Source organism: Galleria mellonella, unplaced genomic scaffold, assembly GCF_026898425.1.
Source record: "Galleria mellonella isolate WM207_F2 unplaced genomic scaffold, CSIRO_AGI_GalMel_v1 utg90, whole genome shotgun sequence".
NCBI classification, from domain to species: Eukaryota; Metazoa; Arthropoda; class Insecta; order Lepidoptera; family Pyralidae; genus Galleria; species Galleria mellonella.
Genome location: NW_026442172.1, coordinates 251,932 through 267,639, shown reverse-complemented (window position 1 = coordinate 267,639; position 15,708 = coordinate 251,932). Strand labels below are relative to the sequence as shown.

At 31.0% G+C, this 15,708-nt stretch overlaps 2 protein-coding genes across 2 annotated transcripts; one reads left to right on the top strand and one right to left on the bottom strand.

The window, feature by feature from the left end:
- Positions 1-8,008: 8,008 nt before the first annotated feature.
- On the bottom strand, positions 8,009-11,314 carry LOC113523561 (uncharacterized). The gene is made up of 2 exons (XM_031907670.2): positions 10,986-11,314; positions 8,009-10,551 (listed from the first exon to the last, which is right to left on the bottom strand). The coding sequence occupies exons 1-2, from the start codon at positions 11,016-11,018 to the stop codon at positions 9,745-9,747; spliced, it is 840 nt and encodes a 279-aa protein (XP_031763530.1). The 5' UTR covers positions 11,019-11,314; the 3' UTR covers positions 8,009-9,744.
- Positions 11,315-12,836: 1,522 nt separating this feature from the next.
- LOC113523431 (protein kinase C-binding protein NELL2) lies at positions 12,837-14,732 on the top strand. Its single transcript, XM_026909410.3, has 2 exons — positions 12,837-12,993; positions 13,242-14,732. The coding sequence occupies exons 1-2, from the start codon at positions 12,946-12,948 to the stop codon at positions 14,025-14,027; spliced, it is 834 nt and encodes a 277-aa protein (XP_026765211.2). The 5' UTR covers positions 12,837-12,945; the 3' UTR covers positions 14,028-14,732.
- Positions 14,733-15,708: the final 976 nt, after the last annotated feature.

Sequence of the window (15,708 nt, the reverse complement as noted above, 5' to 3'; positions counted from 1 at the left end):
TAATTCTCAAGACAACACGAAACAATGGGATCTTGTAGGTGAAATTGCAAAGAACAAACAGTCCAAGATAAAGAAATATATGATATATACATACACATAATTATCCTATTTATATGTGTACTCGTAGTGCGTACATTATTCTGTAATTTTTCTCTACATAAAAAAAATATTATTAGTTAACGAATATAACCATTAAAAAATTATCAATTTTATCCCAAATCTGAGTGCACAAAAACATTAAACCCTAGTCCTTTCCAACAGCTCAAAAGAGCCTGAACTACAAGATTAATAGAATTATTTTAAAAAAAATACCAGCTTCTCATCAATCAATCCATCAACATAAAATATAATACCTAATTATATCCATACAAAACTCCAATTATATAAATAACAATTGTTCCGCAATATAATTTGCGGAAGGAACGAGTGCGGTAAAAATGATTTAACGTCGTCAATGTAGACACAAATTTATAGTTAACATGCGATAATTAATCGTAATACTAATATCAAATTAAAATAAAAGTTAATTACTAGCAAATTATAATAGATGGTAGTAATTAAGTATAAAATATGGAATGAATGTCAGTAATTAATGATTTGGATGTATAAAAATGAGTGATAATCTTACTACTTGTAATATCACAATATATATATAACTATGCTAATATAATAACATTAAAACTGGACGATATCTGTACATGGAAGATCTTTAAAAAAATTAAGTATGTAAAGGATTTTCATAGGAGCAAAAGAAGCCAAAACAATGATATTTAGAAATTTTGTCTCTCTGTCTGTCTGTATGTTTATTCCGGTTTCACGCAAAAACTACTGCATGAAATTAAATACGATTTTCACTTTCGTATTTTTGAAGGTCTAAATTAAAAACTGGTGTATTTTTTATTTTAATACAACAATTAGAAATAGTCTATTCTATTAATTTTCCATCTTCTGAAATACAAGCGCACGAGGACAAGCAAACAAGTAGTTAGAAATAATATAGAAATATCTTAAGGACGTACGTTTTATGTACGTTGTACGTATATTTTATGAAAGCAAAATTCACTTAAAACAAATTACTTTAAAAACAAATGCATTGCATATTTATTTAAATCGGTACCTACTATAATATGTATTATCCATTTAAAATTCTGTCTATATCTAAAAAATATTGCTTTTTTTTCTCTATTCAAAAATGTACCGCCTACGTATTTCTCAGTTTGCCCAATGATTGACTGTGGTAGAGAACACCACCCGGTGTTAAGTTCACCAAATGTACATAGAGTTTTACTGTGCATTAAAGTTTAAATAAATATATCTTTTTCAATACCCAATTACTTCGAAACAGTCTTACCTCAAAAATAATTTAAAGCATTGCTTATTTGTGTTTAATATAACCCTGTCCTATAAAAGAGGGCAGCAGCGTCTCTCTTAAAATATCTCCTAAGCCTAACTACGGTTGCCAATCCGCCTACCAAGCATGGCACAACCCCCCAAGGATTCTGTTCAGCAGTGAACAGTTAAAGGCTGATATAATGATAGCCCTGTTTAAGTAATTAAATAATATTTAATCAATGTAATAATGTTTATTTGTAATTTTATGTGTCAAAATCAATATATTGTAAAAACATTTATTACTTTAAATACAATTTATTTTTAATAAGACAATTTTTCATTTAGTTAAGCATAAATAGACGGTAGACAAAGTTTAAGATTATTTATAATTATAGACAAAAAAAAATCCAATTTTCACTAAACTAATACAAGAAAAGCCTTTCGGTTAATCTTGTTTCATATTTAACTAAAAATAAGTATGTCGCATAGTGACCTCCTTTTTGAAATCGGTAGAAAAATACGTTCACAAATGTAAATCTAAATGATGTAATTGGTATTTTAGCGAACGTCAGTCTCGTTGTCAATAGTTGCTACGCTTGACAGGCGGATTAGTAACCGCGGTAAAGCTTTTTTTTAATGGATAAAAATGGAATGATAAGCCCACCCGCGCTAACGGTATACACCAGCTGGGCACCAGTGAGGGATGATAAAACGGCAAGTCTGTTAACCCATTGTGGCCTGGAATTCAGCACGATGGTTTCCAGGGGGGAGCCACGTAGAGGTCGACCTGGTTAGGTATATTGTTAGGAATGGAGCCCTTAGTATCCATTACTAACATCCCTTCCCCCATAGTTAGGCTTTGAAGATGTTTTAAGAGGGATGCTGTTATCCATCCCTCGCCCTCCCTTAGACGCCTCTTACGACACCCACGGCAATGTGGTCCCAGTAATAAATAATATACAATTATGAGATAATTATGATAAGACACGAACCAAAAAAAAATTGTTACCTAAATTAGTCAGAAAGTGGAAACTAAGATCACATTTACGCAAAGCTATGACAAATACCTACTATAGTTTTGTAAATAACAACAGTTACGCTGAAATTGCAACAAATTGCGAAACGTTATAGCTGGTATTTGGTATTCATGGATACGAGCGACGTTATTTAGTGAAATTGTTAAATTTCAAAGAGCAAATACGCGTCTTATTTACCAAGTATGTGCCTGCAAGGCTTTCGCAAACAAATATAATTCAGTCCACGTTTTTAATTGAAACAGAATGTATTTAAAATAAAGTGTTAACACATAGATCGCTAGTTTTACTCAGATATAACGTTGTTATGGTTATATACTATTGCATTATTCTCCAAGTTTATTAGAAAATTGGATTACAAAAAAAAAGAAACTTGCGGAGATCTTTACCTGACAGATACTGATTTTGATGAGATCAACTTTCTTTAAGTGGATTTAACTTCGCAAATAGACAATGGCTCTTAGGTCCTAATAAATATTTTGAAAAAAAAACATATCACAATAAAGAACGGTAGAACAAAGTACAAGTTTTTTTTTTTTTTTATACAACTTAGAATGGCAAACAAGCTGACGGCCCACCTGATGGAAAGTGGTAACCGTCCTCTAAAGACGAGCAGTATTATGGACATAAAAAATATACTGTTATACTGTTTCGGCCTTAATACCCCCCATGCGTTGCCATTCCTAAGGACTCAGATGTTATTTCTCTGTACCCTGTAAATTCTTGCCATTTTCCACCCTTCAAATCGAAACACAGCCATACAAATACAACTGCTTTACGGTTGAAACACGAATGGGACAGAGGTACCCAAGCAAATGACTTTTATACAAAGTATTCCCCTGGTAAAGTACAAGTGTTTTACAATTTCTAAATTGAAGCACTAATAATTCATATCTACTCATATTATGTTAAAAACAAATTTCTTACAAAATTCTTCATTCTTAAATAGTGTTAAAAGATAAATCATTGACTACGAATACGAGGAACTAAATATTACAAAACTTTGACTGGCATTTTTTAAATTTATCGGTCAACTTAGATAATTGATTTATACAACGTGTCTTTAAAAGGAGAGCAGACCGATTTATATCTGATCTTGTTACATATCCGTGAATGTACCGAGCTTTCGAGGTACTTACTTACTTACATCAAATTACATAACAGCAGAATGTGTACAGTGGTGAGTAAAAAGAAATAAAGTTTCTAGTTTCTATAAATAGAAGGAAATAAGATAAATACAAAGGCTAACAAAAAGGAATATATATATATATATAGCAACACAAGTTTCTTGAATATAGTCACTATAACTAATATTTTATATTCTTTTATGATGGTTTGATAATTGATTTGTTAACCTTTATAATAATATCAATAATAGCCAAAACAATAATTATTAGAAATCTTGTTTGTATGTTCGTCTGTTTGTCACTACTAAATCACTACAAGTTAGAAATCCCGCAAACCGTTGCATAATAGTACATTACTGCAGCGGCCAGCAACTGAGGCATTGATGGACGAACGTGCAAATGTGGGTCGAGGCGCAGCCGAGGCACACATACGTGAGTCCATCAATGCCTAGTTGTGGCCAAGGCTTATATAGTACTTTTCTCAAACAATGCGCAGAAATCAAAAACACAATTTTACTTTTTAAGTTCAATGACGAATAACGAACAATAATAATTTTTCACGCGCCATAATATTCCTTTATTTTTTTTTTCAATAAACAGCTTTGCAAGCCAGTTCGAAATTTATATGAAACCTTTTATTAGTTATTTCCTTGGTAGCCATGTCTCGAAGTAAAAGGTCATTCCATTTTTAAATTACAGGACAGATATGAGTTTACATAGTAATTTATCTGGTCGCAAAACACGACAGATATGGATTTTCATACAACTTTTGCCGGCCGCTGCCCGCATGTAGATATCTGGCCAGTACGGCGATTTTGATTTATCTCTAAGAAGATTGTCAAAATAATGCTCACATTTCCAAGCATGTTTGAGAAAAAATTATATAACGTTTATTATTAACCAATAACAACCTACATTGATCTATCTGAAATAGAAGTTATGTGACTGAAACTGCATAAATGCATGTTTGAGACGAATTATGAAATCGGAAGAGCAGCTTGAATGCAACTATGTTAGGATAGAGGCCGTTGACATTCACTCTGCTCTAATTATTATCAAAAACAACTAAAAAATAATTTTAATATAGTTACAGGATTTACATATATTTCACCACATTGTTAAAACTAATTAAAACAATAAGAACAAATAAGATGACTTATAGCTTTAGTCATTTGCGTAAGCTATAGCTAGATAAGTTATCATATAGTGAGGATAGTACGACGTAATAGATAAATAGAGTTGTATTAGCTAAATTCTTTTGATTTCAAAATAATTGAATATTCTATTTCAAAATCATTGAACATTCTATAAATAAAACTAAACGTTTTTCCCAAAACAAATATGATACCGATATATATATAAATTAATGATAGTACTTATTGAGAAGTAACAAACAAACAAACACACTTTCACAGTTATAATCCTAGTAAGAATACTCCAAATGACTGATAAAACATACATGTAACTGATAAAACGCCTAAGATTTTTTTTTCATTTAATGAAATTTCTTTAAAAATACATATTAACATAGACATAATAACATAATAAAAGAAAAAAATATTGTCTATATCTACCGCGTTTGCTGACGCAAGTGAAACTGCAGAGGTTTACCAGTTCGTGAGACGAGCGCAAAAGTAAAAAAGGTAAGTAAATACTTCCAAATCAAATCACGTAAATTGTGTCTTGTTATTATTCAGATTGCATAAGTTGCACCCAGTTGCAATTACTCCCGTTGAATGCGAGACTATGTCTAAATTGAAAGTATATGATATACTTGAAAGGCAAACAAGCTAATGACCTACCTGATGGAAAGTCGTAACCGTCACTTATGGACATTATAGATATATATACATATAAGACTATAGATATCTCAGAAGGTACAGCGATGTCCATGATATCGTTGAAATGTTGACCATTTACCATCCTTGAGAAATACAATATATAGATGCAGAAGGCATCTATATATTGCAATTAAACTCATATCCCTGGAACCGAAACACAAACAAACACAACTGTAGAGTCTAAAAAAAACTGTAACCAAAGTAACTACATCATTTCTATCCTTATTTCTAAAGGGAATTCGGAAATATCTATAAAAATTAACACAGTCGAGTGAAAGCAATCTGTAGATATACAATTACTCCAATAAGTCATAATATATCACATGGTAACTAATAATATGTATGGACAGAAAATTGAAAGGAGTAGTGAAAATATAAAGTTTTTAAAAATTTATGTAGATAGATATCTACATATGAACATAATATTTAAGAACAATTGATGAATAAGGTCTTAATCAGTATATGAAATTATATATAATACCTTGATATTTTTGTACTGAAATAAACAAAATAAAGGTTTGCAGGAAAAAATATCTTATTAGATATAAACTCGCCTTTGTACATTACGTTTAAAATTAAATGTTTATATCACTTTTAATTTAATTACAAGTCTTAAATTTGTATGACACCTATAATTTACGACATTTTGTCTGCCTCATCTAAGTACCTATAATAATACAAACAAATGGCGTTATTTACTAATGTACCTAGATTAGACAGGTAACTAAATATTTGACTCTGTATGTTGTCATTGTTGGAAACTCCAACAAAATTTATTACTGGCATAAAAACTTCTGTTATATTGTTTTATTACAGTTAAAAATATGTGTCTATTGTCATTAATAGGAGAACGAATAATGTTATCATTTTAATTTAACTTCTGCGTTTAATATTTAAATGCATGCACTAAGATTAAGTTTAATACAGTCATTATTTTAATGTTGTCTATATAATATCACTATTTATAGTTACATTAATGGATATCAGATACCTTGTTCCAAACAAAACAACCGAATTAAAAACATCTTTGCTTATCATGTTGAATGTTAAATCGTATGTAATCAAAGAGACGTACAATATTGGGACAATTTATAAACAGCTGCTATTAAAAATTTAGACATAAGTATTAATGATAATTTTAAGAGCTATTCTATTCCATTGTGAATTTACGGAAGTAGCAATTAAGAAGCGTGGCATTGAAACAATAATAACGCCGGGAATAGTCTCATACTCTTTTCACTGATACCGGCGTATGTGCTTTCGTTCAACGCCCTTGAAAACATACCTAGTAAACAATTAATAGAGCATATTTTTGCTTAACAAACCATGTGAAGAATCTGTGGGTATTTAGATGATTTGCCAGACAAATTTGACCTTGATTCCCAGCTATGGGATCTGACTCTCGACGTCCATTGTCTGATTTCATTCACTTTTTACTAGCAGTTGCGATAGCATCGCCTTCTTGACGCCTTTGCTTTTGTTACAGGTAAAGTACAACTTATGGTAGTCGTATCTAACTTACGAGTATAAATGCACTTTCCATCATCATAATAGGTACCTTCCTGATTATACTATTAAAGAAAATATATAAAAACAAAAACCCCCAAAGTTATTGTATGTTTTCTTTTATCATCACCATCATATCAGCCTTTAACAGTCTAATGCTGAACATAAGCCTCACCCTTGGGGTGTTTTGCCAGTGGTTGCCACGCTTGACAGGCGGATTGGCAACCGCAGTCAGGTTTTAGAGATGTATAGGATAGGAATGGGTGGCCTATTCTATTCACAAGGCCCTTATCTTTTTCATTTTCTTTTATGTATTTATACAAATATATGTGTGTATTTATCTATGTAAAATAAAATGTACTGTAAGTTCAAATTTTTTCTTGATCTAGAATGATCGAAATTTTACAAAACTTCCAACATAGTTAAAGTACTCATAAGTCCTCAGATTAACCCTCATACAAACTCGTGACTATATATTCATTATTTATATAAATACAGTGTAGAATGTTAATAAAAAAAACCCAGCGCAAAAACTATCCTTAATCTATGACCTACGAATTGTAATTAATCCATAATTCTTTTTTACAGTATAAAGCGGAATATTCAACAGAGATAAAGTAAGTCCTTAGATTAACCCTCATACCAGCTCATGGCTCTACATATGCATTGATTAGATAAGTATGGTACAGAATGTTAATAGAGCATATCGCAAAAAATATCCTTAATCTGTGACTTACGAACTTTATTTATTCCGTAATTCTTTTTTACCGCATAAAAAGGATACATATAGAGGTCACATTCTTTAAGATTTAAATCTACTTATTATCTCAAACTTAATCGACGTCCACAATCATTAGCGTATTTAAGATTTATTTATTAAGATTACCTTCAGGAGGGACCTAGCCCCTTAAAAAACACGTATATGCACACTTAAACAAATACTTGCGAAGTTTCATTAGCTTCCCGTGGTGAACACCAGACAATTTAGGAGAAGATACGGAGGGAGGCTACTCCTTTCCCCTTCCACCTTAAATACGCCTATATCGAATTTTAAAGTATATACTAATAATTACCTCTTTACAAATTTTGTTTTCCTAATATCGTGACGATAAAATCAACAAAAATATCTAATAAGACCTATTTTATGTATTTAAAAGAAATAACTGACTGATATTTTAATAGATCGATTTAATTATGTCAAAGTAACATATCATATGATTAAAATATAGTAATTTTATACAATTTCATGTCTAGTTGTATTTACACAAAGATTATATTTTTGCAGTGTGTATTAATTAGTTTAATAACATTTTCATTTAGCATTAAAACATATCAAGTACGTCGTATAAATGAATCTGCCTACTTAGTTACAAGCTTCCCTGAATTCGACAATGAAAATTATCTACAAAATTTTTTTAAGGACCTTAATAAAACCATAAAAATAAATAAGCACAACATCTCTTCTTATACAGGTATCAATAATGTTTTCGGAGTTACAGATAGTACAATATCTGTTGGTGGTAAAAGAGAAAAAACAAAGATACCAGCATCATTTATAAATAATGCTAGAGAGAACTATTTCAAAACTTTTTATGCCACCATGAAGAAACCTATTGCTAATCTAAGCTTAATACCTGAGAAAATACAGCCTTATGCTAACAGATATATTACTGTTGTTAATAATGAATATTCAATACATAAATTAAATCACAACCTTCAAAAAGCTAGAGAACTTGTAACTCTTCTAAATGCTGAGGTACAGTATCCTATTGATCTAAAATCCACAGAAAGTAAATACATTGTCAGAAATACAAAAAAGGAACACAACACAAGACAGTGACTGACTTTTATTAAAGTCTTAAATTATTTGGATACTTATATTTAGAATATTCAAAACAAATAGAAAATTTAATAGCAAATTACAATGCTAAAACATAAGTTTTTTTTTTTTTTTATGTAACAATGTAATTATAATTCGAAACTGTTTTAATATCAAAATCCGAGTCTCTAGGAAAAGTAAAAAAGAAATTTATTATATCTATATCTACTTACTTTTATGAAGATGTTCAAGTCAGTATTATAAGAAATTAAAATTAAAATCCTATAAATAATCAATGTGTTTTATTCTAAAAAAATATATTGCTACAAAAATAAAAAAACAATTATACACCATAACTATGGTACGTATATGTGGCTAGGGGAGCGATGACATAAGTAAACTTCTCAGTAAACTAATAAAATCTACGAAAGGATCGAAAAGTAATCAGATGACAGTACCCACTAGTAGACTGTAGCAGGATAACAATAAATTGATTTTACTAAAAGATGTTCAGTAAAAACTATCAGTATCAGAATTATTTGTGACACTGATAGTTTATCACTCATACTCGTTTCTTGTAATGGTACTTACATCAAAATATTGTACATTTTGACTATATTTAACTAAGTAGATAATAATATATCTACATTAACAAGTAATGTTTATAGTTACTAATATTAGAGTAAACATATATTCGCATGATATTTAATTGAATTTTACACGGATAAGATATCGTTGTACCTTGAAAAAGTCAGAACTGAAATGTATTATATTACAATTTCTATCTTTCAAACTATTTTTTAACTTTAGCCACTTAGTCATTCTAAGAACAAATTTGAACTTAAATTTAGATTTGAATTTGAATTCTAAGAACAAGTTATGTATTTAGTCAAAACTTATTTCATACGTGGTTTGTTACGTAATTATAGAACTATAAATTTAAATTTCACAATAGGTTTAGGAGATGATATCCGGAGTTGACACTATTCAAACTGCAGTAGAAATCTTTTTGCATAACTTCAAAAACGTGCACCTAAATGTAATTAAAATTAATTAAACTTAAAAAGATTTCCACAAACCTTGTTTTATGTACATATATAAGAAGTAGTGCAAAATTGCTCCGTAGGACTGAACACCGATGTAGAAGGGCATGTGTAATTATACCCGAAGTAGGTTCCATTACTCGCTAGCACGCACAGATAATACGTCTTACAAGTGGTGTCCGATGGATCAGGAAATCTTCCCTCAGACGAACATGTGAAGGTAGCAGTACAATTATAGTCATACACGCAGAAAGTGGTATTTGGATCAAAGTAAGAATCATCTGGACAAGTATATGGAGTTTCGATGAAACTGCCATCAATGTCTACGCATTCTATATAGGCGGTGCAATTAGTGGAATCAGGATCCGGGATATAACCATCTTCTGTGCAAAGTGATGGCGTCGCAGTTGTAGTAGCAATAGTGGTGGTAGTGGTAGTAATAGTGGTGATGGTGGTAGTAATAGGAGTGGTAGTTATGGGAGTGGTAGTAATGGGGGTGGTAGTAAAGGGTGAGGTAGTAATTGGTGTGGTAGTAATGGGAGTAGTAGTAATAGGGGTGGTAGTAATAGGGGTGGTAGTAATGAGGGTGGTAGTAGTGGAAGTTGCAGTTGTGGTTGTAGCGGTGACATTACAGACGTAGTTGCTGGACGCGGTGCATTGTGAAATTGAAGGATTGAAGACCGAAGTGGTTGGGCATACGTAGTTGTATGAGAGGTAAGCACCAGAAGTACTATCGTAGACGCATAGAGTGTAATTTTGGCAGGTAGTGTCATCTGGATCGGCATGTCGACCCTCTCCACTTAGTGTACAGTTGACTGCAGCGTTCGCTTGCCATGCTAAACAAAGGATCTGTAAAACAAACAATATTGACGTTACTCCATAAATAACGTTCATCAATTTCGACAAAAGAGACTTTTTTCAAAATAAACCTCTCCATATAATACCCGTCGTTCCCTGTTGCTTTATCCGCGCTAAACAATTACGTTACTCCTAATTTGACATAATTACGAGAAATCGCTTCTTCATTCTTAGTGCTCACTCACATTACTTTTTATACTACTTGGAATAACAGTCAAGCTGACTGTTCACTTTAGAAATATGGTAAATATCACCTATAGAGATAATCAGCATCATAGATATTATTGAATTCATTGTGATTCTTATGATACACCTCATGCGCTGTTAATCCTTAAGACTGACTCCTCGAATTCAAGCACACAACGAAAGTAACATATTGCCTAATAAGGATATAAATTCAGAATGAATAAAAATTCGCAACTTACAAGAAACACACCGATGATTACGTTATCCGCCATTTCCTATTCTAGTTGATATTTTGCAGAAAGCGTCCTTTATAAAGCAAGGCAATTTAATATCCCCAATAAGCGATTACTCGGTTTTTATGGGCTAATTATACTCATCATTGTTTCTGTCCATAAAATTTACGTGATAATCATTTTGTGATAGACTAAGAAAATCTGTTTGGTTTGATGTCATAATTCCTTATTCCATTTAGTGAACCGTAATAATACAGTTTATTGTAGTATGACATAATTAAATGACTTCTTAAATTCCAAAAGTCTTAATTGAATACCTTGGAATTTTAGTAGTTATTAACGTCAGTATATTTTTTTGTTCTATACTGGCAAAACACATTTACTCATAACCACTTGATGATAAGTAATTATAAAATCTAAATGTATGGGCCGCAGGTTCAACGCAAGATTGCATCTAACCTATTTTTAATAAAAGATCGCAGGTTTCCTCCAACTTACACATATCATAGACTTATGTTGTTTTCTTTTAAAATCTTTCAATAATCTATTTATTATTTTCTATGTTATTTGGCTCATTCATAACAATTTATTTACTTAAACCTTAAACATACACACATTTGTTATGCGATTATATCACCAATTCCTAACAGTTCTTTCTACAATTAATAAAATTTGCTCCTGTACTGGTGTCATGTTTATTTTGTCGCTACAATGAACCTCATAAGTAAATACTTAAATTAACAAAAGAAAATTATTCGGCATTATATATCACATATCGAGGTTATTACCTCGAATTAAAATTTAACCAAGATCAATCAGGCTCTATTGAGCCAAAGGTCAAAAATTTAAATGCAAAGTAAGTATGATTATTCAGATACGACATTCAAATCCGAATCAGTGCTTAAACCTGTGCAATTAATGTAAGTTTCCGAAATAGGATGTATCAAAAATTGAATCTAGTACATTAATAAGGCTACGTCCCTGTCACTGCGCTGCGGTCTTAATAAGATAATACTTATAAAGATATCAAAATGCGCTCTTTTATCGTTATCACGTGCAAACATCTCTAGAGATGAAATTTTCTCGATATTTCATATAGCGATATTTTTACTACAGCATGATATTATTTATTTATATTTATTTATCAACAACATAGCTTGACGAACCGACACCCAAATGGTAGGAATAATTCTCGATTAGCAACCATACAGACAAAAAGTCAGTAGATGTTGCTTAAAAATATTTTCGAATTCGACCAAAATTGTTTCGACCATAGTCCTTGAGTAAAGGTAAAGGAAACTTGTCAGTTTCATAGAGTTCAGGTTAAGTATTAGTATATACCCCTATAGACTAAAGATATACCTGTCATCGTAATGCGTCTTAAAATTCGTTAGCACCCAACCTCTCGTGTTTCTGCCACTAAACACAGTTGTGCTTGCATACCTGAATTTCGGTTTAAACTGTAGTATATAAATGACAAAGTATGAGGCATAAGGGAATCACAGTGCATTTTGTAAAACTAATGGTGACTTTCTTGTCGTTAGACAATGGATGTTAACTTACTATTTAACATCAGGTGGATCGTCAACTTGGTTTCCGTTGGAAATTACATTAAAACAGTAAATAAGCTAACATGAAACACTAAGATGCTTCCCTATATATCCTCTTTTCTGTTAATACCTGCTGCTAATATTGCTAATATTATATACAGACATATTAAAAAACAACTTTATTATACATAAAAAATGCATTATTATCGACAATTTCTACTTTAGTACTATTAGTAGGTAGGTGGTACATCTCTAAATGATAATTACACAACTTGAAATCCTTTGATTTTGCTAGATATAAAAGCATCTTAAACTGTCAGACATGTTGTAAGAAAATAAGTAGCTATCATTTAAATATTCACAGTCAAATTGAACGGCCGCTTGAAGTACTTAATTTATATACAAAATAAAACACCATGTATTTTATCAATATAAAACTTTGGCTACTAATTATATTTACAGCAGTAAGTGAAACGTGATTATGTACAAATCTGAGTAAGATATTATTATCGCCATCTTTTTTTTTTATTGTAAAATAACTCAGAAATTTAAGCGCGAATGAACAAACAACTAAACATGTTTAAAAAGTTTGACATACTTTATATTATAGAATACAAACATTATAGAATAAATCAAATAACTGATTTTAATACAAGGTTAAAGAAATAGGTATTTACAATAAGTTTAAATAAAACCTTATTCCTCATTACAGGTCCTGTACATCGCAAATGGCAAACTCTGCACTTCGAATGGAAAGTTTGTCAGCAATCACAACTGCACGCAATACGTAGTTTGCAATAACGTCCTCGAGTACACTCTCCCCTGTCCACCAGGATTCATTTTCAACTATCACGATATGGTCTGCTCCAATTCCACGGACTACAGTTGTGAACCAAGTTATAATTGTACGAAAACTGGAAACTTCACAAATCCATCTATAGAAGACGACATTTCATATATCACTTGTGTCCAAGGCATAGGCGAAATGATTGTAGCATTTTCTAGGACATGCCCTGATGGCTACGCTTATGATATTTCGGAAGAACAATGTAAAGAAAAACAATATGTAACTAAGTGTACTACAAATGGATTATTCATTAACAGTTACAACTGTGACAACTTTACAATTTGCAATAACTCTGTTCAACGTAACATTAGTTGTCCCCCGGGTTATATTGTTGATTCTGATCACATGATTTGCTCCAACAATACTTCTTACCGTTGTGAACCCAATTACAGATGTACAACAACTGGAAACTTTACGAAATCCGGTAACGAAGACTCATATATCTCGTGCATCCAAGGTACCGGTGATATCATTATAGCATTTTCATCAAAGTGTCCTGAAAAGTACGTATTCAACAGTGTCAAAAACAAATGTGTATCAAATTTTAGAAACGAAACGACCCCCAAACCAAACAGTGCTTGTTATACGCATTCTAATTTTTGGTTGCATTGTTTGTTAATATTCCTGTTTACAATTATATCTGTTTCCTAACATAGGTTTCTCGTTAAAAAGGTAAAAAAATTAATACCTACGCAGATTCTAAGTGATTTCTTGTATTATATTTGTTTTTTGTTTAAATTATTGTATCACGTGTCCCTATTAACAAAGTCAAATGTGTATTACAGGAGATGTTTAAATCGGACATTATTGAATATAACCAATATAAATATAAAAATTAGCAAATAATATTACATAATAGGTGTATAAATACTGAGATTTTTATTCCTGTGAAAATATCTGTAGGTACTGTAATTTCTTCTAAGTAATGTGATTAAAAGTCGATAAGTAAGTCAATATTCTATAAAATTATTTAGGTATTTGTATAAGAATTATAAACATTTTTGTGTTGGCGAAATTTTGGTGAAACTTGGGCATTATTTGAAGATTTCTGATATTTGTAAAGTGTAAATGTACATAGAATATAAGAATAGTACATAAAGTCAGCATAGATGTTCCATATTTTTTCGTCGTTCGCCTAATGATTACATGGTAATAAGTAGTGAAAACGGAAACGAGCCTGAGATTAGGCAAGAGTGAACGAAATCGTATCAATTAATTAATGAAATTTATATTTGTAATTTAGGCAGAAATCAAAAACCCCAGTTTGCACGGATATATACCCGCATTGCCAACTAATAATTAATGATATAATGAATGATCAACTTGACAGGATAATAATATATTAATTTTAATGTAGCCGCATTACTAACAATGCTCCTTTCCCCCTACCCGCCCTTATTAAGTTTGCAGCATACAAGATGTTTACCTACTTTTTTTATGGGATAAAAATGGAATAGTAACTTCGCCTGCGCTATCGGTAGGTATACCCTGGTTGGGCACCAGCGAGTAATAATAGATAAAGATGAAATGAGGTCGATTTACTCATCCTGGAATTAATTAAAAAGTTAAAGTAAAGGGGAACCGCGTGGAGGTCAACCTGACAGGGTATATTGTTAACTATAGGCCACTAGAGAAATCACTAGTAATTCTACCCCGTATATTTGACTAGTAATATAGTTAAAAATTAATTCTTTAATATAAATTAAGTGAGAACCTCTTACTACCGACTTCGATAAGAAGGAGGTTCTCAATTCAGTTGCATTTTTTATTTTTGTTTGTTAATTCATAACTCCGTCAGTTGTAAACCAATTTGGAAAATTTTCGTTTTATCTGAAAGGATATATTTACACATGGGTTCCATACAAATTTTATCAAGTCGGTTCAGTAATTTAGTTTTTAGATCAAAAAGACTGGTTTGGTCACAATTGAAGTCGGTTTTTTTTTTAAGGATACAATCTTTAATTATTCGTCGGTTTTAAAAATATCATTTAGAAATAATAGTATATCGAAATAAAAGTTTTGTTATCAGGTATTAAAAATAAATTATTATAGCAATTTCCATTTTATACTAATACTAGCAGATCTGGTCAGACATTTATTACCATTCAATTTTCATCCATTAAAAAATCTCAACGCCATCTATTAGATGCTTAGCCAATCCAGACACTAATGAGTAGCATTATGCCGATAACAAAAAATTTTTCATATTACTAATTTTTATATATAAAGATAAAAAAAACAGAAGAATTTATTCATTTGAACATCCTAATCTACTACTACTAATCGAATTTGAAAAATTATTTTTGCATTTGATAGCTTATTTCTTGAGGAA

Bases quoted from the DNA above. Each gene is read 5' to 3' on its own strand.
- LOC113523561 (XM_031907670.2), bottom strand. From the start codon at position 11,018: ATGGCGGATAACGTAATCATCGGTGTGTTTCTT. The intron at 10,552-10,985 runs GTAAGTTGCGAA...TTTGTTTTACAG, and splicing joins TAATCATCGGTGTGTTTCTT to ATCCTTTGTTTAGCATGGCA.
- LOC113523431 (XM_026909410.3), top strand. From the start codon at position 12,946: ATGTATTTTATCAATATAAAACTTTGGCTACTAATTATATTTACAGCA. The intron at 12,994-13,241 runs GTAAGTGAAACG...TCCTCATTACAG, and splicing joins TACTAATTATATTTACAGCA to GTCCTGTACATCGCAAATGG.